Here is a 25,369-nt window from a genome sequence, read left to right as displayed (position 1 = left end):
CCCTTCTTCTTCACCTCAAGTGCGTAATTTTGATCTTCCAAAACTTAGATTCCGTTCGTAGTCACAAAATTATAGTCTTCACTCAACATCTCGATACCATAAAACGTGAAACAAAACGCTCTGCACAAACTCAAAAATGTGACTGACTAATCAAACGTTTAATTAACTGGAATCCATTCAGTCTAATTACTACTCGCGGTTTGGGTGACAATAATTAAATTAATTTAGCACCTAACACAGCCATACAATTTTAATCGTCACACATTCTCTTAACTGATTGCCAGTAGAGATAGGCAAAAGACCTGTACGTGTGCATTCGAGTTAATTCAGTTGTAAGGTTGTGGTGGTCATTATACTACAAAATCTATTTTTTTTTTAACGCACGGTGATTAGCACATATGGCATTAATATACAGTGATAGCCTTATAAACGGGAGTGGAGTAATGATTATACCTACGCTCTCCGATAACGAACTAGGTTTTATATTCCAAAGAAAATACGAAAATTACTCAAACAAATACTCAACGAGTAAGCAAAAAATTGTTTGGTAGAACGAAAATGTTTCTCTTTTAAGACTAAACTGTTGGAAATGTCGGTGCTATGCCGTTTTGCATAATGTCGAAATTTTGAATTGAATATGAGGGTCATGCAATCATTTAATACAATTAGAGCTGAGAACATTCATTTTCTTGCAATTTTTTTTCATTCATAATTCTATAACGAACATAATTGCAAAAATCTGCGTTTACAGAATTATTTTACAACTCAGTGATTTTCATAACGATCGCTGACGTTGCCTTGCATGAAAGAATTTTGATGAACGCTAGATCGCATGATTTATTGGAACTTGTTGCGACTTGCCGTAGAATATTCTTATGCCGGAGATACAATGAATATTCCCGCTTAGCTTTTAAATTTAAAAATTGACATACATGAAGTTCACGAGCGAAGAGAGGGTTGCAACAAAAATTTCCGCTGATCAAGCGAAAAAACATCAGAACCAATACCCTCTATAGCAAACTAACTACATTCATTAAGGTGGTAAAAATGCAACGTAGCCTTTTCATTTCACATGTAAAATTAGAAATTAGTCAACAGTGTATGTGTCTAAAGAAATATTGTAGCATTTTGACAGTATCAAAACGAAGTTTGTTTGCTAGAGAGTGTATTAGCAGAACTCTCATACATTTTCGCGTCGCTCAGAGTTGTATACGGACCTTAAGTAGTCTCTAACACCTGCTTGCCTTTCTAAATACATGAACATTCGCTTTGTATGGGTCTTAATCCATTCATTTTGTGTCGGGACAAAATGAGATCGACGACTTTGCAGAATTATGTGAAGAGAATTCACAACTCTCAAGGATTTATGGCGTCTAGAGCATTTATAACTCGAGCATCTATAAATTTCTTCCTGAGGGAACTGTAACTTTGCCCAACTTATTACTTACGAGAATTTATAGGTCGTATAGTTCTGAAGAGGTCACACCTCTAGAGAAATCGTAGTTATAGCATAAATTGTGTTTACCAAAGATTTTGAAATTAGGAGACAGTTTGATATTAGGAGACAGTTTGATATTAGCAATGAAAGTTTAGAACAGGTATGGTCGATCGGCGAATTCTTCTTAAACGCACTCACATTTTATGTCAAATTTTTATGTCCTCCGGGCGGACAATAGACCATATCTGGTTTACACTTTCATTGGATATTAGGAGACAGTTTGATATGTGTAAACTGTTTGCTTAGTGTAGACTATTTGCTTAGTGTAGACTGTTTGCTTAGTGTAAACTGTTTGCTTAGTGTAAACTGTTTGCTTAGTGTAAACTGTTTGCTTAGTGTAAACTATTTGCTTAGTGTAAACTGTTTGCTTAGTGGAAACTCTTTTCTTAGTGGAAACTGTTTGCTATGTGGAAACTGTTTGCTATATGGAAACTGTTTGCTATGTGGAAACTGTTTGCTATGTGGAAACTGTTTGCTATGTGGAAACTGTTTGATATGTGGAAACTGTTTGATATGTGGAAACTGTTTGCTTAGTGGAAACTGTTTGCTTAGTGGAAACTGTTTGCTATGTGGAAACTGTTTGCTATGTGGAAACTGTTTGCTATGTGGAAACTGTTTGCTATGTGGAAACTGTTTGCTATGTGGAAACTGTTTGCTATGTGGAAACTGTTTGCTATGTGGAAACTGTTTGCTATGTGGAAACTGTTTGCTATGTGGAAACTGTTTGCTATGTGGAAACTGTTTACTATGTGGAAACTATTTGCTATGTGGAAACTGTTTGCTATGTGGAAACTGTTTGCTTAGTGGAAACCGTTTGCAATGTGGAACCTGTTTGCAATGTGGAAACTGTTTGCTATGTGGAAACTGTTTGCTATGTGGAAACTGTTTGCTATGTGGAAACTGTTTGCTATGTGGAAACTGTTTGCTATATGGAAACTGTTTGCTATATGGAAACCGTTGCTTCCCATCCACAAAGTAATAAGTCTTAAAACGTAAGACTACCTGGAAGTCTTGGAAGAACAAAGGAAAGACCAAATGTCAATTAGTTCAGCCATAGCTCTGTTCCTAGCACCATAGAAAATATTTGGAATGGGGTTCGTATTTCGTTCATTAAGCCAGGAGTCATGCTTTCTTCATTAAAACACGCAGGACATGCAAGTGTGGCGTATCCGCACACATGTATCGAAATTTAGAAGCTTTTTGACGTCTAACATAAAGAGTCAATGCTAGGAGCTATGGTACAGCAAGTAATAACTCTTCTGCTTCTCGAGACACTTTTGCATGCACAACGTCTTAGCTCTAAAAAATTAATTGAAAAAATCCCCGTGTGATATGGTTGAGCCAGTTTCAAGTGTATGTACCATATGTGTCTCTCTAATCCTTCATTGACAATTCCCTTCTGGTTAGGCAACCACCACTCGTCAATGTAATACCGGCACTTGTTGCGCTATCTTATCAAATGCATTTAACTCAAAGCCTGTAGCTTCTCCACATAACTAATCCCGTACCGAACCGAATCATTTTCTCATTTCCACACACACCCTTATCTAGCACACAACCATTGCCAAATAACGTTTATCGGTTGAGTAATCTATCGAGCTTTTATACGGGCACAGAAAGGTCTGATCGATAAAATGTTGTGATTTTTAGCGAATTTTGTCATTGGGAAAAGTACGATAATTTCAAGTCATTACATTTTCCATGTCATATTTTAACTATATCTAATTGGGCATCCAATCTTTATTGAAGCGACGGCCCACACACGATATTACACTTTGATAGTCAGATTTTGTCATTTATGCAAACAAAAGATAGCGCAGAGCATTGAAGTGAATCAGGCAATATTATGTGAGTATCTACAATGTAATAAAACATGACAGCATGAATGTTTATGACTTCAAATAGGTATTGTGACATTGAACCACGTAAAAATAGTGATGAATGTAACGTTTGTCACGGGGATAAACTGAAAACAGTGGAAAGTCTTCGGATATCTGGTCGCATAAAATATGGTTAACTGGTAGCACTGGCAGTAATTAATCAATCCGGCACACTGTCACCAGTTCCACTATTCACAAATAAAAGCAACGAAACGAGAAAACTATTTTCGTGTATTTGATCATCATATTCATTCAGTGATCCACAAAAAAAAGAAGTCAATTTATGAATTGCTATTATTTAGCGAACATAATAAACACTCTCTCAATCGACCTCTCTATCCATAAAATTATATCTCGCATTGATAACACCAAATTTAAATTTAAAAAAAGACTTTACCCAAATGTTCAATTAGCTGAGATATGCTCCTATGGTGTAAAATCTTTCTGTGCATATTTTCGTCACTCATTTTTTTTTTTTTTATATAAATCCCAAGTCGGATAGACCGCAACTGCAGTTTAGGTTAACTTCAAAATTTTCAAATTCTAATTCGTTAAATTCATGGAAATTGTATGCCAAGGCTACGCGTCCAAAGAGAATCAACCGAATAAAAAAATACCGAGCCAAGGTACATCAAAATCACTTCAGTTGTAAAAACTACGTACGACTGAAGCAACAGGCAAAATATTTTTTTTACGATATCAGTGAGAACAACAACAACAAAAAACAACAAACTCAATTCACCTGTAAAATGTGTACTGCCGACGAACCGATAAGACGTGGTATATACACCTTATCTTACCTATAAACTTTTATAAATTTTAGTCACACATAAACAATTACACACCGCCGAGCAATACACTTTTGTTTCTGTTGTACGCGCGATGCGCAAACGATCGAATTTTTCAAACAAAAACACACAATTCCGCGATAAACAACAACCCTGTATGATTTATCTTAAATGCGGTGTGTTTAGTCTTGATGGGCTGAGCATAATGCTGATATCCAAAACGTTGACACACATAAATTTCTAATTTCGAGTTATTTTTAGAAAACAGCCATAAAACACCAAAAACACTCATTTAGAATGTAGTACAATTCACCAAATCGACAACATCATTTTTTACTACAAAATAATCATAACCAAAACCCAACCTCTCGTTGACGTCTCATCGTTGACACTGACTCAACTACACATACTCTAAACAGTGAGTGGATTTTGTTCAATGATTTTTGTTGTGAGACGCTTAGATCAGTTGGATTATTGGTATAATTCATTGTATGGAAAGGGACAACATTATTATGTTTATTGCCCAGCAGTGATCGTTTATTGGAGTGGAGAGGTCATTTTTTGCATGAATAACATCAAAATGAGAAAATTTTTGAATATTTTGAAACTAAGCGGGGTAATTTAGAATGAATCGAGAAGAGAGCAGGAGAGTCAACGTGCAATTATAAATAATTCACAGCTGATTTATGCGATTGTAAAAATCTGGGATTGTTTTCATGTAAGCTATAGTTTGTGTAATTTGAACGTACCAGTGTAACCATTAATGCAACAGATGATGTGCAGAAGAAAAATCATAATTCTTTATTTTTCCTTTGATTTGAATGATTCTATGTGCTCGGTTAATTAATTTCATGTGATATGAGTCTTCTTAGATGTTATGTATCTGTTATGTAGACCATGATGTCATCACATTCATCGAAATGTTTTAACAGTCGTATTTAACATGCCAGTTGTGGTATGGCGTTTGCACCATAATTAATCTATCTTTCTTATCTTGTGGGAATACCAATGTTCCTATTCATAAAAAACATTAAAAAAATAAACAAGCGACTGGACTGTCTTTGTTTTGACCTTTCATAGACGGCATCAAGTATAATAATTCAGTTTTAGATGAGTCTTCATTGTTAATTTCTGATTGTTTTCGTCGCTCTCTTCAACTGAAAAGATGTTTGCATCCGCAAAAGGTTATGAATGAATCTATGTGTTACACAAAATGTTGACAAAAACTGTGTTAAGTCGTATCAATGTCGCGGTAAGAAATTGAGATAAGAGATCCAGAGTTCCGACTAACTAGTAGTTTGTAAAACTAACATGAGTTAGGCAGTTCGAATTTAAATGACACAACCAGCAGTTCAAAATTGGAGAAGTTAGCTGATCTTCATATCGTCAAGGGTGTAAGGTTTAGGGAGGTCGTGCAAATGCATATTGCAGATACGAGGGTTGTATCGCAAAAAAACATGGCGGCTATAAGTAACTGAAACTGCATTTCAATACAAAATTTCAACAGAACTGAAACTGCGCTACAATTTTGTATGAAACTGTCTATGTGTGGTTGTGGTGCCATCACACTTCTAGCATGAGCGATACCCTATGAAACTAAAACAAAAACTGAACTAAAATTTAAAGTGATACTGTAACTAGAACTAAGACGCGACTTTAAGTCGCGGCGACTATGATGAATTAGATCTCAAACACGACCAGGAAGGAGTTGGTTGTAGTCGTTTGACAAGCTCTGAGAAAAGTGAGCAGGTTATTTTGATAAACTGCTCACGTTTCTCAGAGCTGGTCGAACTGATACAACCAAATGTGTTTTCTGTTGAAAGCTACCACATTCGTGGTCGGAATTGCGGTCGTATATTTTTAAAAAAGGATTTTGATGGAAAGATATCATCAAAAGTAAACTAAAATCCAGTATTTAAAAATCGCCTTAATGTATGCTTTTCAGCAAAGCACCGATGCCTCTTAAGGGCACTGGATACGCGTAGGAACGTTACTTTCGCGCTACATATTGAGGAAAAATCCTATACATAATTTGCCCTCACCGGGATATTGAACCCGGATTTTCTTGGTGGAACGCAAATACGTTACCGCTGAGCCAACCCGTCCAATTTACATTAGAAATTTTAAAATAGGGAACTTTCCTTCAAAAGACAAAATATTATCAACCTTTTCCTCAGTTGAAATTGGATGGCTTTGTAACAAACAACTGTCGTATCGATTTCATCCATAAAACATGACCTCTGCCAAAGCACCTAGCAGGGTAATAGAGGTTTTTACACGTCAAATAGAGTAGTTTTTTGATACCAATAATACCATTAGCAGTCTTAATGGTAATTTTGCAATGACATTATGAAAAAAAAGGTATGGAAATATTCGCATACTTCGATTAAAGTACTACTTTATTTTTTTCTATTACCCTGCTAGGTGCTTTGCCTCTGCGCGTTGGCGTTGGGGATATATCAGCCTAAAAAGTTTGGAAACATATAAGAGTAGTGTGAACAAAAGAACAATAGATAAGAAGACAATAGAACAATAGAAGCAGGTTTATACAATGTCTATAAATAAATCCTTTATTACATCAGCATTAGTACAAATCTGTCAATTTTTTAAACATTTCTCATCCTCACAATAAATAAAATATTTCATCCATTTTGTCTTCCGCTCTAAACGTCCCCATTACAGCTGCCGCATTGCCTCGTTGAATAGCTATGCTCACTCTTTGTTGAAGGAAAGCCCTAGACCTTGGCTCGTTTGTTCTGATAGCGATCATTTTGCTCAGAGTGTCGAAGAAAATTAAGGCCTCACTGCCCCACGCCCCCATCGTTTCCACCGCAAATGGGACGAAAATGTAATCGTTGTTGATGAGCGAGGCATATTTCAATGTTTTTCTGTGTGCTTTGTCTTCGGCCGCTCCACCTGCTCTCGTTGCGCTGAATCTCAAGTTACTTGGAGCAAACGTGTCCGTACAAGTTGCGTCCCAAATCAAAGTGCTGCCTCTTGACCACGGGATAAGTGTCATGCCGTCCACACGTTTACCATCTGATCGGGACAGACCAGGTGGTTCCAGTTTCGCTGGTATATCTGCTGACACTAACGCCTTCTTAATGATGCTGTTGAGCTCTGAGTGTGTTGCATGTCGAGATACCTTCTTACGACACTTAAGGCCGTGTCTTCCTTTTCGGTCCACCATGTCCCCGCATCTGCAAATGTGTGTCGTGCAAATATCCAAACCCAACCGCAATCCGACGATCACGCGAAAAGCGTTGTTTTCCAGCAACGTCCCAATTGACTTAGACGGCAAAGCGTGTAACCAAGCACCTGATTCCGGGCGTCGAATTGAAAGTAGTCGAGCTTTCTCTTCGTTTCCACTGAACTGTAAATCACGCATCGTTTTCGCAATGACGATGGAACTCCATTGACGTTGAAGTGATGGTATTTCCGGTAAATCGATTTCCGGGTACAACCGGTGCCATTCATTCAAACCATCCTGATAGTCGGCAATTTCTTCTAGGTGTATAGCAGGTATATTTAACATTAAGCTTACCAAAGAAGATACCGAATTCACCGATGACAAAAATGCTGGCAGTGCTGTGTCTCGTACTTTACGAATTCCCACACCTCCACAATTCACTGGTAATGAAGCCTGTGTCCATGTTTCAACGTCCAATTTACTGTTTGTTAACGTTTCCACTGTCGATTTTATGCTGGTGTCAAAATCGTCCATTGAATCTTGAATTGCCCACATTGGCGTTGTTCTTAGCAGGAATATCAATTTCGGCAATGAATAGCAGTTTTTCAAAATATAGAAAGCGATGTGGTAATTGTCCAATTCATCCAATCTCCGAAATAGCCGTTTCAATTCGTCTAATTTCTTTTTCAATACTTTCTTCGACGCGTTGTCTGATATCGGTGCTCCAAGTAAAGTCAATTCGTTTACGACGCATATACCCGGCGAAAGATCCTCGAACCGCCTCACTATTTCATTATCCACTTCGGAACAAAAGTAAATTTCGCACTTTGCCGGGTTTATTTGCAGACCAATGTTGCCGCACTCAACAATGATAGTTTTGAAGTCACGGAGGACACTCTCGTATTCCCCTGCGATTGTTCCATCGTCTAAATAGAATACGACGAATTCTGATAGCAATGCAGCAACAACCGATTGAATCGCCGCACTGAACAAAAGTGGACCGCACGGATCGCCTTGCTGAGCTCCGTTTTGTGATAGCAGTATGAAGTCACCGTAGAACAGCACCGTTGATACCGAGTAACACTGCCACAAGAATCGATAAATCGACGGACAATTCAATTTCATTTCCGTCAAAAATTTGTCGCGATTCACTTCATTGAAAGCATTACGGAAATCGATTTTGAGGATTACTGCTCTCCTGTTGACGTTCTTTTTGATGAAAGTTCTTGTGGCGTGAGCCGCTGCTTCACATCCTCCACGAATTCCAAAACCGACCTGCCTCGGAGCAAACTTTGATGACATGTCATTACGGACTGAAGCACAAGCCATTTTTGCAGCCAGTCGACGAAACGTATTTCCAACTGCTATTGGACGAATTCCTCCAAGTTCCTTGTTCAAAGCACACAGCGAAGCCCCGTACATTATTTCGGTTAATCCGGAGTCCATTTTACCGCGCAGCATGAAATTTGATAAATCGGTGACGGCCTTGATTAGCTTCAAACCTGCCTCTCCGGTTGAAGGTAACGTCAAGTCTTTGAGATGTTGAGGTAGAATTCCGTCGATTCCCGCTGCGGAACCTTTAGGAAAACTTGTTAGCGACTTGTAAGTTTCCTTTTCGGTGACTTGTAAGGGTTGCGTGTCCTTGTCCGGAGGTTCTGGGAATTGTAATGCTGTTGTTGGTGGTGGATGCTTTTCTCTTAAGCGTTGAAATGTCTCAAGCGATTGCGGCGCTAAGGTGTCCGCCGATGACAGCAATTTAACTGCTCCTTTCACATTGCCTTCGGCTATTTTGTATTCCACTCTTTTTGACATCGATATCCCGTTTGACTTTTTCTTTGGTTTAGGAAATACTAATTCCGACTTCTCAATGTTTCCTTTTACAATTGACGCCAAAGACTTATTTTTGATTCTTCACCCGCAAAGAAGTGTAGGAAAATGTGAGGAGTTCTTTCCATTTCGAATCCAAGCATGGTTCAGCTAGACATTCCTCGATGCACTGTGTCAATTTCCTTGCGGCCAGGATTCTAGCACCTCTCGGCACCCTCTTCAGCACTCGAATGTTTCTTTTGCATCTAGCCAATAACAACACAAAATCCTCAAAAGCATTTTCCTGTTCTTTTTCGTTTTCACCGTTGACGTCGATATGTTCCGACTCCAGCATAGGTTTGTGTTGTGCATGCGCTATCGATGTAATTCTGGAAGAGGTGTATTCTTTCACTAAGTAGTACGTTCCTGGCTGAATTGGCGAATCATGTGGCTGGTCAATCGGTCGTAAAAATCGAAAATGCCCTCTAAGGATGTCACCGCTGAACAGTAAGTGTAGCGTTGGTCTCTCGTCTCCGTTATGTGACGAACCGTAATCGAAACACGTAAAATTTTCCTGATCATTTTCTCGAATGATGCAGTAACTAAAATCGAATAGTTCTGACATTGCACACAGCTCTGCTGTTGTGCCGTAGTTACCAGGTGGGGACATATGTTTCGTGTATGCCGATTGAATGATCTCTTCCGTCGCGCCGATATCCGACAGTTCCGCGATACGCTGATGTAGGTTTTCAATAATACTGTCCTTGAAGCGGGTAAAATTTGATGTCTATTGTTCTATTGTCTGTTGTTCTTTTGTTCACATTCTTATATGTTTCCAAACTTTTAATGCTCACCATAACATATGGATCACGTTTGACATTTCATATGGCCTTGGAACAAACCACAGCACTTCTTCCAGCATTAACAATGAATTGACAATTGTCAAATTTAAAGTTTTTAGCAATGATGAGAGCTACCGAATATGATTGTTTGTATAGGTTTCTTCCATCGTACTGTAAAAACAAACTTTGACAAGACGAACACGAACCGATGTCATCCATAGAACCATAACCACAACTTTTTTCCTTTGTTTTTTTTTTACATTTTCATTGTAAATAATGTTAAGGTCATGGCTCTATGGATGACTGTTTGACATTTCATTTCACCTTGGAAGAAACCTATTATTGTATATTGTGTTAACTCATACATCAAAAACGACTCATCTATCTCTATGAGAAAAAGCAGTGCTTACTGTAATTTCATCAGTCTCCGTGGCTGATATCTGGGCAAACCTTATCGTTTAACACCAGAAAGATTTATGATGAAGTATCTAGTTTTTGTTGTATGTTTGACATCACGCAAAACCTGTTCCTTGTATTTTTCACTCAAAACAAGATGTCGCACTCTGTCCTCTTCTCAATAAAACCAAACCAGCATTTTGGATTGGCTTCCACAAGATTAAACAAAATATTTGCGTTTAAAAGTAGTTTAGGGAAACCATGAATATTGAAAGTAGCATGTATTTCCTATAATAGGGCGAGGAACGACCCCCATCCATTTCATCATTTTCTATTACCGTCACATCATTAGATAATAATGTCAACATAAAGTGACATGTGTTTCGTGACATTATAACTCAAAACTCTCATGGTGGTCACAATGCGAAAATATGACAACATTAACACGTGGTATGACTCATTTTCGAACCATGTACGTATATTTATACAACAAATACATGACTAAGACCCAAGACTTTTTTTAAAGCTGCGGACGACAATTAGTATAGGTTTGTTACAAGGCCATACGAATTGTCGATAGAGACATAACCTCATTAATATTTATATGAAAACCGATCCTATATATGGATAAAATCGTGTTCGTTCGGCCAGTGAAAATTCGTGTTTACAGTTACTTGGAACAAACCTAAGGCTGACAGACGACAATAAATATGGCTGCTGTTTTTATGCTGTTGTGATAAGAGCGGTTTGTTAAACGTCGTTTCCTAAAACAAAATAATGAAAACTGCTCTCTCCCTCACTTTCCATATAATTCTAGCGTAATCAGCGAATTATATACGGAGTGAGCTGCGTATAGAACTTTCCAGCGTAAACGTTTTACTATGGGCTAGAACCTAGTCGCTAGGTCGTGATTCTTTGTATGACCCCCATTATTAATTATTTACATTATAAAGCGTGTGCGGCGGAAGCAAAACCATCCGTTATTATTTATAACAGAGAAATATGTTATTAAAGGTTTGTCATGGAAACGACCTCACCCCAGTTGATAAATATTTCGACTTACTGTTAAGATCGTGTTTACTTCATAAGGTCGAGGTTTTTTGTATCCGTGGCCTATACGATTCATCGGATTTCAAAGGCATCAAAGGTCATCAACTTGACAGGAAATGAATCGGCTCACATCGCGTGAGGAAAAACCTCGTGTATACAATTTCATACTAAATGCGAAAAGAGTCGCGGAAGTATCGCTGTCACGAGAGTCTTTGAATAGAATTGAATTTAAGTTAAGTTCGCTACAAGAAAACTAATCAAAGGTCTTCAAAATTGATATTTAACGGCAACATAAGTTCTTGGAACAAAAACGTGCAAAACATACCGATAGATATATCGCAACATCGATTCTAACATTTCACATTTGAGCAGTCGGTGAGTAGATTTGTCTCTATTTTTGTAATTTTTTTAATCCATTCGTAATTCCGATGTCTTTTAATCGAAGACTTGAAAAACTTTTTTTTGACCACCGTACGCCATTATGACAATCATAACCTAACATTGATCACCGCGTTCATTCGCTCGAGGACATTTTGACAAGACGTAAATTATCAGGGCTCCTACTTTAGCGTCAGTATAGAGAGCGTTCGGTTACCTGCCCCCTGAAAATCTAATCGTGCGGGACTTTGTTTTAATGAATTTTTAAACTTAGACGCAAGTTAAAGGCTATTGATGATTTAAACGTCTCTCCATCTACTCGGAAAGACAAAAACTCCGCCAAATTAGATCGAATTGAATCGAGTGAAAATTGACGATTCCGATTGTTGTTCCACTCTGTGAAGATTGCGAAAATGTATTCGATTCCTATGCTCTATTGAGTGGTCACAAACAGATTCTCATTTTTGACCAACTTCCCCGAATTTCTCGACATTTTCACATAAAATTGGTCAGTAAAATTGGCGGAAGTTTGAGAAATCGAATAATTTTTGAAAGTAGAATCCTGTTCACAGATGATTTGGCACACCGGTTTGAACACTATGGTAACACCAGATCGGCAATATTCCTTGTTTTCCGCAAGGTTTTCGCTGCTCTCTGCGAAAACCCCCATTTTTACTTTGAAATTTGAACTGACACGGATTGACTCAATTCAGACGATTTGTTGTTGTTCTTTTCGTTTCTTACGGCTCTTATGAAGAGAAATTCAAATCAAAAGAATTTTTAATTTAATCAAAATGGCGGAAAACTTACACCTCCGCGGCGACATCTCTTTTACTAGCATTTAATTTTTGTCACATAAATACACTGGAAATTTCCACTGGAGTGACATAATTTGCAACAGCTGATATTTCACCAGCTGGTGCTCAAGCTATTGCTTAGTCGATCTATTCACACGCACACACCCTGCAAGTGAGTACATTAAGTGAGTAAGCCTATTGTTTGATAAAACATGAACACCAGCGGTTGTAACACCATCTGCTGTTCGGTACTCCAGTGCAATTTTTGATGAATTTATCTCCCACAAAAGTTTCAAGTGTCTGTTTATCAACTCCACCGCCAGACCAGAGCAAGAAACGATAAGACTGAGCGAGGCGAGTGGTTATAAGTACAGCCCATTAATATCAATAGATTTTAGTTGTAAATTTACTTCCATGTTGAACAACACTGTGATCTGATCAATGAGTTTCATTTTAGCGAGAGAGATTTCACTTCACAAAAGAGCGATGACTAGAATCGACGTAAAACGGAATCTTTTCTACGTACCGATAGAAAGCGATAACAAAGAAATTAAAATCATCGACGAGCAGATGTCCGAAATAATTTCCCAAACGGACGTTCTAGTCTCTTCAAATCAACACTCTGAGATCGACAACCATTTTCACAAAATGGCCCACAACACTCCTCTGATAGGTTCGATTTAAAAAAAAAGAACTGTTGCGTCACGCAGAGCCATCACATTGTCGTTTTGCTGTCAAAAGTTGATAAACATAACCATGATGGTCTCAGTCATAGTGAGTTGTGTTGATATTCCGATCTGACGTTCCGTATTGTGTTCTGTGTGTTTATTTTGTAAATCTTTTTGTAAAAATAATAATTGTTTACGGTGCTCAACTACGGTGTAACTTTCGAGAGACGAACAATTTAAGTAAGAATCCAAAATTGTTAAATTTCATGTAACTCGGAGAGGTTCATAAGTGAAAACATCCATGTGTTTTGCTTGTGTAGTCAGAGAAGTTTGATATTTTTCCCGGTTTGTATTTATATTGAAATCGAACATTTTAATGGTGTTATCGTGGAATCAGACCTGTGCGGAAGACAATTCGTTTCCATTGAACAGTGAAATTATTTACTGAATGTGACTGTCACACACTTGTTGTTTACCATGTTTACCAAAAACAATAGTTGTCCTGATGTGTCTTGGTCCTATTGACGAGTAGTTAATTTGGCGTTGAATGTTCATTTTAGGATTTTACGTCGGTTTATTGGTAATCTGTAATTAGTCTTTGCAAGGACTGGATTCGATACATATCCTGAGATTATTTCCCAGATTGAAAGTCTCGGAATTGGTTCGATTTAACTTCACGCTAACTTTTATTGCATTTTATCGGAAACGAAATCTATCATTTCGGTTATGGGCTTTACATGAATATGAGACTGGTATAGCTTAGATAGCTATAGCCCAATTTTTCGGAGCTTCGAAGTCTTGGGGAATGTTGAATGTCCACGTGCTAAATTGTACATCACTGTCTTGCGTAGATATTTGTTGTTGAGGCTTGTGGAAAAAATGTTTTTCGCCGAAGTTGAGGATAACATCCCACACATCGAAACAACAAACATCGCAGCAAGACGGTGAATGTGAGAAACTGGATTTCCTTTTCTGACCGCAAGTAAACAAACTTAAAAAAAAAAACGTTGAAAATACCTGTAGCGGATAGCTTTGTCTCCAGGTAATCTACAATAGCCAGAGTTGCAGCGCCAATACCAAAAAAACTACTGTGGAATATAATTAAGATTACCTGGAGACAAAGCTATCCGTTACAGGTATTGTCAACGCTTTTTGGTCAGTGTATGACATAGATTACACCACGAAAAAATAAATAAATTACCGGCAATTCCATGAACGATATCATTGTAGTAAAACCAGTTGATTGTTTTGACAGGACTCGAAGCGTTTGCCGATTGAGTTAGACATCTGAAATGTTGCTAACAGATTCGACGAGCAAGTTAAATAATTGCAAGGCGTTTTTTTCAAGGTTCTGAAAGAACCAGGTTAAGACAACTCTGAGTTGTTCACGAATTGAGTTCAGCGGCTGCGAAGCTAGAATAAAGGCAACGTAACAAAAACAAAATTTGCGTGTGGGAAGGGTAGTTATCTCTGATGTTTGCTTGATCAGCGTTCATCTACATTATTGTGTCTACCGTGGATTGAATTTTCTTCGAGAAATATCCTCAGTATTCGATTAAACAATATTAAAAATCCCGTTCATCGCAAGTGATGTCATTTTTCGGAAGAACATCATAATGATTCGACATTCGAATAAACAATCTGATTCTCACGCTAAAACATTTCAAATTTATGACCAACAATATCAACAGTACCATAATGCATCATCAAAATCCATCACATCAATTGCCCATCAAACCAATCTGAAGCGAGTACTAAACCATTTTCCTCGTATCCTCAGGTTCAAGCAAATCAACGAGAAAAATTTAAGATTTTTTTGACGTTGTACCGGTTTACGTGTATGACATAAAATGGATGGAACCAATAAAAATTCCTTTCCAACAGACACTCTATTGAACATTCAAAGGTACAAACAGTAATAATTTTGAAGTTGAAACGGCCTTTTTCGAAGCATTATCTATGAGAGTTTGATAATCGATTAGTGGAATCAGTAGATGAAGTCCGCCTAAACTAACATTGAAACATGGCTTTACACATTCATGCAAGCCCAATAAAATGTGCCGATTGCATTCAGTGTACGTTGTCGATGTATTTTGCTGCTGAAGACCATCTTCGCTGGTGGAACATATTCATTCATGCGGCAAAATATGTAAAAGAGTTGGAAAAGACTTTTAAGTACAGTAGTGCGATCAAAGTAAATGGATTTTCATGTAAACTTTTGCGCACTACTTCGCAAACGTGACGTTTGGAAAATGAAGATCCCACTCCTGTACATAAAATCTTGTTGCTAACATGTGCCTAAACTGGAATTTTACGCTGTGTTAGCACATGTTAGCAAATAGCATTCACAAGAGCAAGATTCCATTCCTAAAATCGGAAGACCAAAGTGCCTCAGAGTACTTTAAGTCCAAAGTCTCTATTTCCTATCAAAATCGATTTCCCCGTCCGTAAAACTTTTTCCATTGAAAGTTAAAAGAGTGTCCAAGTTGAAATGTAAAGTTATCTTTACCACGATAGACGATAATAAGCACGATACCTTGACAATACGACAAACATCAAGATGGAATTTTGCAGCAAAATCTCCTAGGTCGATTTGAGATTGAACACCAATTGTCGAGCCTGTAACACAAGAAAATTAGTTCCATGAAATACTTTTCCAGCTCTTAATTTGAACCCAAAAATCATCCCCCAAATTTTTCTCTCACCATAATTAACGAGTGGTAACATCACTGTGCTCAGATCAACTCCCTTCTCCCAAAGACTCTAAAATGAAATGATTAAATTCAAGCGAAAAACCATTATGTGTTGCAACATCTCACTTTATTTCATTGAATCAAATTCATTTTACAAAAATCTCATTCAATAAATCAATGACTCCGTTCAGTTCATTTGGAATAGCATCCAATCAACGAAATTCAAACTTAACCGCACGAAAATTTCTTACTCGAATTCATGGGCGCCCGACTGCAAACGAAATTCTCCCAGATTTTTTGTTCGTTCCACCAACGAACATCCAATTCGCATGCATACGAAATTAACGCTCGACCCTTTTTTTTCTGATCAGCAGCGGTCCCCAATTTTCTGTAATCAAACGCAAAAAACAAATCCTTTTAATAATTTCAATGCCATGTGAAAAAACACACGGCGACTTCGTCCATTCAACACATTTCGTTGTGAATGAATGTTTGATAACCGAACATGTTGACGTGGAACTTTTCAATGAAACAACACAATAATGAGTTGTGTGTGACTGAATGGTATTTTAAATGAATGATTGACTTTGCTCTCGATTGTTACTTTCTACCGGAGCTGAACACGTGCTTTCTCTTCGCATTTCTTTATCACAAATAAATCCAACATTGATCTCCGTGTACTTGTGGTGAATTCACCAGCCAAAAACAAATGGAGTTATAAGCATCCACAGAGGGTATATAGCGGAAACATTCATGCCACTGTGTATACATAAGAATGTATATATGAACGACGCGCAGTACCTTTTCTGTCATCAATGGCAATACCAAACAACCAACAACTGTATGTGCGCGCATACAGTCCCTGACGTCATTTTGACATTTTGTTATTTCATTCATTTCTCTTTAGTGGTGTGGAACCTCTCCGGGAAAAAATGTGCTTAAGGTTTTCACTTTAAATTCGCTAAATTTTGTTGGAAATCGGTTCATTTTATCATTTTAAATTCAATCCGATTATTTGTAAGTAACAACGCAACAAGAAAGTCATTTAAGTTTTGCTATAATCTGTCCGTAAAGCGTAGTTTCACCGACTTTTTTCCTCACGAATGTTATCGCACACATTTTGTGGTGAATACGCATGGTATTAGCCAAACCGCCATTTTGCGATGATGGAAGTGTCGCCATTTTGTGATGGTCGGGAAATAGACACTTTCTACCCCGAACAGTCACTTTTGTTTTGAAATTTGGTTTTATAACTTATTTCAATCGAAAGATATTTTTTCCGATTAAATTGCCAACAAAGAAAACATTGCCGGAAAGAGAGTCGATTAACTCACGATGACAATTTGTTGTTTCTGTTGTGTGAATGAATGAAAGTAACACGTAAGAAATTTCCGTTCATTTAAATGTTCATCAATGATGGATAAGGCGAAAATGTGTTCGGGAGTTTTGTCAATTGAATTTTCGTCCGAAAGATGGCAATTTAATGAAATGTTAATGAGAGTCGATTAGGAATTTCAATGTCTGGTGTATCGCCATGAGATCTGGAAAAAAATGTTAATTCTTCGCATGTTGATCGTTGAATTGGTTTTTTCGTTATCAATTGATGAGCGGAGAATGTTTTAAAATAAATAAAATTTCGGCTGACCTCCTGTGCGATGGATTTTCTTTTTTGTTACTCGAAAATAAAGATCGAAGTTCGGCACAACGAAACCAAAGTTCTTTAAAATCTCGTGAAGATTATTTTTTAGCTAGCAATGGCAGGTAGGGTGTTGAGGAACTATCATCACATCCGAAATTATTTTAATTTTTTTTAAGGTTTGTCTTTAGATAGTTCGGCTCTGACTGATTCGAACTGAAATCCTAAGTTAAGGTCAGGGGTGTCAATTCACCTTTTTTTTTGTAAATGAGGCGCTGCCGAAATAAAACAATTTTTTTCTCGTCATTCAACTCCAAGGGATAAACGACTCCGGAGACGGAGAATCTGAAAATCTCATTGTCTTCAAACTCAATACAAAATCAGAGAATCATGTCACACCCGTTTCGGAAGTCATTTACCCCTCGCATGCATTACATTGTCCTTCAACGAAAATATCCGACATCGTCATGACTTTCAGATATGTCAGGCGACCATACCGTCTGTACAAAGTCCGAAGTGTAAGCTAAAAAACAATTTTCTCTATTTCCTCCATTTGCAGAGATCCCAATCAATAGATAGTCTCAATAATGCGAATAACCAGAAAGCAGATGAAAAATTTCGTAGCAAAGCAGACCAATCTAGCCAGAAAGTATTCCTATTTGAAGAAGCCACGTTACATCCTTCAGCTGCAACTGACGTTGAAGAAGCATCGAGTCGTTTTGCTGTTCAATCAATTGCGAATATTTGGTGTGAAGAGCAAAGACGACAAGCAACGGCAAAGACAGTGTTCGAAGCGATTCCAAAAGAAGTGCCATGTACGAAACAAATCGAAAACCGGTGATGGGAACAGTTCCCAGGCACCGAAACCAAAATCTAAAGCTCAAATCAATAAAGCAACCGATGGTGGAGAGAAAATTGATGCGCCGAGCGAAGCTGTTGGTTCGTCAGCGACTGCTACTGTAAGCGTTCGATGACTCGTCTGGCATCGCATTTCCATTAATCGGAATAAATTTTATTGTTTCAGCAATCCGAAACAATTGAGGCGAAAAATTCCACAGATAACATGAGAGTGTTCGGCACGCCCGAACGAGATGAGGCCAAATGTGTTCCTGCAACGGCGGAAGAAGTTAACGAACAAATTCGCGAACAATTAAAATTGTTACAGAGCGGCAGAAGATCGTCCATATCTTTACTGCCGAGTAGCGGTAACACGACTCGTGGTAGTTCGGTCATTGGAGCAAAAACACCGAGCTGTACTAGTACGCCATCGTATAGTCGACATGCGTCTTACTCTTCCTTGGAGGGTGATCCAATTAGGTCAACCGATGGACATGCAGCGAAATCAACTACTGCAGCAACATCAGCACAGACCATTTGCAATCAGAAGCCAAAGTTTATCGATTCTTTGATCAGCAAACTGAAAACTCAGGGATTGAATTTACCAACGTCAACCAACGACGAGAATCAGTCACCGAGCACACAATCATCACCAGAAAAATCGGCACCGAATCCACCACCGCAAAAGCCGTTGATCGAATATGAATCCACCATCGATAATGCCATCGATGACAGTCGACTATCCGATCATTCAACGTCGTCTGCGGATGGTTTTCTCGGATTCAAAGAGGACGAAGCGCAATTCGAACGGCCCAACATTCCAGGAATGCTACCGACTCCAGTGGTTCGGAAGTCCAAAGGTGTCAAATCGGCATTCGTCAGCGAAGAATTGGACAATTTTATGAAGGAGAATGCCCTGGACAATAATTCCTATCGAACGGCACCGCTGAAAAAACGACACGATGAAGCAATGATGTACGCTGAGGCTGAACCGCCGAGTTTACTCTGTCCGCAACTGCCGAGTGATGTGGAGAAACCGCGAACGGTTGCCGAAAAACGACAACTGCTCGAACGTAAGGCCGACATTAAGTACCTGATGATTGAGAACGAATCGACGGTGTACAGAGAGTTGCGAAAACGTGCCAAAGCCGGTCCGGTGCCCAACTACACGCTCATCAGGAATATTCAAAAAATGAACATACCATTCACAAGGGACTGTTGGCGCGCAACGTGCTGGTGAGTTTTACTTTCGCATGGGTTGGGTTTGACGGGTGTGGTTGATATGAGACATTCACAGTCGAATCGGCTAGTCATTCGGTTCAGTAATTTTCAATTTTATTTGCTACACAGGCTGAACACACCAAATGGACGTTTCTACTATCAAACCATCCGAGACAATGGTAAAGATGTGAAAGTAATGGGCGGTCGGGGAAACAACATCGTCAAAGAACTCGTTCAACTGAAGCCGATGAACAAGAAAAGATTCGCCCATCAGGGATGCAGTAAGACGTGCAGGCTCATCGGCAACATCAAAATCAACGGTCTTGACGAACTGATTACCGAAACGACCAATCAAAATTCAGAGTCGTCATTTACGGCCAAGAAACTGAATACTCTGTCCGACGGCTATTCGTTCCAAAAGCCAGGCCCATTGTCACTGAAGAAACTGAATCCAATCAAATCGTCTATCGATGTTGAATTGGGACCCCTGGAATTGTACAGTTTGCCAACCATTCAGTTGGAAGTGTGGCCAAAACTGGATCATCCGTTGCCCGAAGCCGTTCATCCTTACCTGAAACTCGCATTGCCGTACGAGAACATCACACCCGAGTGGGCCGAATTTGCTCTATCGACATTAAAGCAAGCCACTCCTCCACCCAGTCGCCGCAAACGCAAACGAACCACAACAGAACCAACCGTCGATGCTAATCGATCGTTTACCTTTAACATTCCGTACATGAACAATCAAAGTCGAATTTTGGTGCGGAAGCGCCGGCAAATGGTGCCCGTCAAACTGGCCAAACTCAATTCCATCAACGACAATGAGAAGGCGGAACTGAGCTTCATGAAAGATGTGGATAAAAGTGATGAAGTTGCTGTGACTGTGGCCGATGTTCTCACCGGTATGATTGATTCGGTTGCGTTGTCATTGTGTGAAGCGTCTATGGTCACAGACGATCCGCAAATCGACTATGGCAAAGTGGATGGACAGGTGGAGAGTGGTGATGGTAAGACAGTCGGAATGAATGCGGTCGATGGGAAGAATAAAAAGAATACACCGGGCGGGAAGGTTGTGTAAGTGGAATGCTTTCTGGGACGATTGGTTGGGCGGAATTTTAATCGGACTTTTTCTTACAGGAAAGAACTGAAGAAGCTGAATGCCAAGATCATTCACGGATTCGACGATTCATGGGTGAAGAAAGGTAAGACGCTACAATGGATGCGACTGGACGACGAAACCTAATTGTTCCTTTCACTTTTCAGAGGAATGCCGAAATGCGTTTTGCCGGCTCGGTTGCATTTGTGATAGCCTTCGTGGCGCCCAAACCTATTCATATCACTGTAAGGAGGTAGATTGCATGTTTCAATGCAAATGTCCGAGCAGTAAAGTTAACACCAGCACTTTCGTGAGTACAATTCCTTCGCACAAACATCCCAATAAACTGCCGCCACCCAAACACCAAATTCTTTTCATTCCACCCGAACAGGAAAGTGCCGTCCACAACAGCGACATAAAACAATATTGCGATCGTATGAACGCATCGTTGGCCAAAGAGGAGAAAGACTTTACCGCAACGGTGGTGGTGTCCGAAGGCAAAACGATCTACGTGCCGACGTGGGACGAAAAGAAGAAACGACTGAAGAAGGTGCCAAAACGGCTTAGCGATTGCGTTCAATTCGAAAGTGATTTTGTACATCGTGATTTGTCCGAAACGCTGTTGACCAAAGAGGAGAATCGGATGCGTGCATCGAAACCGGAAAAGGTGGAACGGGTGGACGACCAGGTGCTGACGTCGAGTAAGAATGACATGGTCAAAAGTATGATCCATGTGAATGTCAACGTTGAACGTCTGGATGCGTTGGACAATTTGGAGCCCTTGTGCATGATTCACGGACTGTACAAATGTTTTTGCAAATTTCGGGCGGTCGACGGACGTCGTTTCGAGTTCAGCAATTCGAAAATCGATGTCATTGAACAGCCGGTCTACACGAAAAAGCGACAGTACACATTCGAGCGAAACAAAGACGAACCGGCCAACAAATACATGGCCGCTGCCGACGAAGACCTGGACTATTCAACAACGTGCCGTCGTGTGCGTGTGGTCGACACCAATCATCAGAAAATCAAAAATCGGGTTCGCTTGGAGACCATACGTCGAAAGATCAAAACTATCGAACGAGACCATCCCGAACGGAAGCGACTGCTTGAGAATCGTATTAAGCGATGCATAGCCATGCCGGAGGTTGGTCAACTGGTGACAGTACCTGATGTCCGCGACGACAGATCGGGAATGTCGAATGCGGAAGTGAATAAATCCAGCCATTCAGTGGAATCGGATGTTATGGAACAGTCAAGTTCGGCGGATGTCCGGGATTCAATCACAAGCGATGCCAATGCGACCAAATACCGTTCCAGGTTCAACAACATTATATGCAAGACAATGCAAGGAATCAGTCAGAAATTGAAGTCAATGACCAGTCTACCCAGTCCGGTCAACAAAGCTTTCTATTACATGCAATGGAAACATTTCCTCTCCCACTTCAATGCCGATCGCATCTACGTCTGGGAAGTGCAGCTGAATACCAAAGAGGTCTTGCTTGTCGTTACCGATAAGAACATCATGCCCATCGTGTCAAATGCAATGTATGTGATCAATATAAAGGCTGTGTCGACGGAACGACTGCCTCTGCTGCCGAAATTGATCAAACTCGGTGTGGAAAATGAAGAAACGGACAAACTGTCGGTCTTACTGTTTGGCATATCGAACTATTGGCGAGTGCTCGGCTGCACACATAGCAAGAATGATTTCATGAACGATCGCGTCATTGCAGTGCCGACACCCGACGCAAATCCAGCCCTTGCATCAAAAATTTCATCCTTGTTCAACGACATGGTTAAATTGACGGCACAGAACCGATCGAAGCCGTCGGCACATCCATCCAACATTTGCATTCGCAAACTGGATACGTCTAACATCGACAAAATCCAGCTACCGATTCCGGTCAACGAAAATCAGCGCTGGTATTTTATGCTGTCCCTGGCCAACGATTTTTCGCACATCTACGTTCCCGCCTGGAAGCAATTCATCAGCCACAAAAAGATTATGTTGGCCATTGACCACGCAAAGAAGACTCAACAGACCGTTCAATGGGGACCGGATAATCTGTCGCCGCAGGTGTATGTGTCGCACAACTCCGATATGAAACTGTTCTTTGGTCCTATGGTGAAAAATGAAACGCTGAGCCTGCAACTGCTCCAACAGCATGAAGGCAAAATGATACAACGCGAAGAGTATCAACGGATGACCGAACAAACGACGAACGTGAACGTAACCGTCGGTACATGGTTGTACATGAAAGACGATCATAAGATGGTCGGTGATTTTACACCGGATAACCCAAAGTTGCGAACGTATCCGCCGCAATCGAAAAACCCCGCAATGAAACCATCGACGTCCACGTCGCTGGGATTTATCCGGTTAAAACCATCAACCGTTACCAGCAAAACCATGAACATCACGCTAATGTCACCCACTTCATCGGAAGGTTTCTCGAATTGTACGACGTCGACGCCGGCAGCATCAAGCTCAAGCAGTGTTCCCAGTTCGGACCTTGTTCGACAGTTATCACTCGGACTGCGTGCCAGACCAGCCAAAGCATTGAATAAATCGAATCCGGAAACGGGCTCAATCAAAGTTGTCGACACAAAACTGTTGATGTCGCCACAGTTCCTTGGAGCGTCATCATCGACCCCGACAACATCTACTGCACCGACTTCGACGATTCAGTCGAAACCCATCACACTGACCCTTACGAACAGCATGCAATCGAACTCCGATTGGAAAGATGTGTCGAAAGGTGTGCCGATACGAGGCCGTCGATTTACAACGTTCGTGTCGAACAACAAACCGACGTTGAAAAGGATGCTGCAGCAGCCCATCGGTGACAAACCATCGCCGGTAGACAAACCTCTGACTTTGAATGTTCAACCGGAAATTAATGCAAAACCAAAATCAATTCCGTCAAGCATTCGAGAGCGGAGATACACAACCATCGTGTCGACTGGTGGCAAGCCATTTTTAGCGAAAAATCAGTTTCAAAGTGTCAGACCGCCGGTGAATGTAAAGAATTTTGAATTGGTTCAAAATCCGGGTAATAAATTGACCCTGACACCGATTCCAGTGAAAGAGTCTTCCGGTCAAGTGCTGCTAAACAGACCGGTCATAATCAAAAAGATAGATCCTGCCCATTCGGTGACACTACATCGAAGCAAGTCCATCGACCTGTTAAATCCGCACAAACATAGACCACTCTCACCGTCCAATAAACAATCAAACATTCTGCCAGTAGCGTCCACATCCGTTGCCGGAAGACAATCATCCGCTCCCATTGTGGTCATTAAGCCATCAAATTTCAATTTAAATTTGCCAGCCAAGGTGTCCTCTGCGTCGATCGCCCTGGATGGAAAATCGTTTGTTTTGAAGAAGAGCAATCATCCGCCGCCCACATTGCGATTGGTGCCATCGAACATAAGAAAATTGGCGAACAGAAATCCGATAAAGGTCGAAACCGAACCGACACAGTTGACTGATTCCGATGATGAATCGACGCCGAAACCACAAGCCACTTCAATGCCATCGGAAACCAGTCAAACCGTCAACGGTTATTTCATCAGTCAAGTCGAGGGTCTGGGTAAAATCATGGCCAAAAGGTTATTCGCTGCCTATTCGCTGAATCTGCCTGGCGGATCGAGAGTGTTCCGTACGTTCAAATTCTGCGTCGACTATCTCAATAAGACGTAAGTGTGTTACCGTTTCGGCGTCATCTCGATTGCTCATTCCAATCCTTTTTTCTTTGACCATGCAGCTACCTGAAGGACAAAATTTTCGCGATGGTGCCCGCAAATCTGATGATCGAATGGAAATTCGTTGTTAATGAAAGCAGTCATGCGGCCTATCAACCGCATGATGACAGTACCTTACGAATGTCAATGGTGAGTGGGAATTGGCTTGTGTGGCACATATGTGTTGCTTTGTGAAGTGATCCATCCGGTGAGCTAATCATACTAATGACCATTCTCCCTCTAGGTTCTAACCGAAACCGAACTGATCGATTTGAACAGTGACTTCCATTCGAATGAACGGTTTCCGCTGGAACTGCGCCATCATTTGTTGGTGTTACGGTTGGCGCACACTTGTATGACAAATTCCGAGGCACGCCACAAATCCGGACTGGATATTGTACGAAAGGTAGGCTGTGCTTTGCATTTCTTTGGAGTTCCTTTTTACCAATTCTTTTTCATCGTCGTTCAGAGTGAGATTGTTATAAACGGACTCAAAGGTGAGAATAAGAAGCTGCACAACAATCTGAGAGCGTTACGGATTGAGAAGCGATTGAACATTCTGAAATTGAATGAATTGAAGAAACGGCATGCTGCGGATGCATCGAATGGAACACCGGTGGTGGAGCAGACAAACGAAATTATTACCATTGATTCGGAAGATGAATGAAGCATTGTGTTGGTCGGGAGTTTTTTTTTGATTTTTTTTTTATTTGTTTTGAACGATATTTGAACTATCATGTTACAGTCACGTTTCACTATTTATTGTTACGCTCCCCCTTTATCAAAAGTTGTTAGAATTAAAAAGCCGATGGAACTTTCGCTGTGAATAAAAAATGAAATTGTTTC

General features: G+C 40.1%; 2 protein-coding genes across 8 annotated transcripts in view; one reads left to right on the top strand and one right to left on the bottom strand.

Moving 5' to 3' along the window:
* Window positions 1–12,740, bottom strand: part of LOC119079018 (phospholipase D2) — a 20,296-nt gene extending 7,556 nt beyond the window's left edge. Inside the window, exon 1 of one of the 5 annotated variants that reach the window (XM_037186792.1) lies at window positions 12,639–12,740. In XM_037186792.1, coding sequence (XP_037042687.1) covers window positions 12,639–12,669 — 31 coding nt within the window. In that variant the 5' untranslated portion in view covers window positions 12,670–12,740. Of the gene's footprint in view, window positions 1–14; window positions 155–3,775; window positions 4,089–4,120; window positions 4,571–11,463; window positions 11,578–12,638 lie in introns of those variants that run through there. The other 4 variants (XM_037186794.1, XM_037186793.1, XM_037186791.1 and 1 more) reach the window with 4 other exon arrangements.
* Window positions 11,597–25,369, top strand: LOC119079012. Of its 3 annotated transcripts, none has more exons than XM_037186779.1 (10): window positions 11,597–11,825; window positions 18,182–18,581; window positions 18,647–19,695; window positions 19,810–20,754; window positions 20,818–20,882; window positions 20,944–21,086; window positions 21,168–24,478; window positions 24,547–24,673; window positions 24,768–24,929; window positions 24,993–25,369. In XM_037186779.1, exons 2-10 carry the CDS (start codon window positions 18,210–18,212, stop codon window positions 25,188–25,190), a joined length of 6,372 nt encoding a protein of 2,123 aa, XP_037042674.1. In that variant the 5' UTR covers window positions 11,597–11,825; window positions 18,182–18,209; the 3' UTR covers window positions 25,191–25,369. The 3 variants fall into 3 exon arrangements, with proteins under 3 accessions (XP_037042674.1, XP_037042673.1, XP_037042672.1); XM_037186778.1 differs by lacking the exon at window positions 11,597–11,825 and adding an exon at window positions 13,380–13,533; XM_037186777.1 differs by lacking the exon at window positions 11,597–11,825 and adding an exon at window positions 16,878–17,003.

The sequence above is a fragment of the Bradysia coprophila genome, unplaced genomic scaffold (genome assembly GCF_014529535.1).
Source record: "Bradysia coprophila strain Holo2 unplaced genomic scaffold, BU_Bcop_v1 contig_297, whole genome shotgun sequence".
In the NCBI taxonomy this organism is placed as follows: Eukaryota; Metazoa; Arthropoda; class Insecta; order Diptera; family Sciaridae; genus Bradysia; species Bradysia coprophila.
Note: the sequence above shows the minus strand (reverse complement) of the source record. Positions and strands in the feature narration are given on the sequence as shown.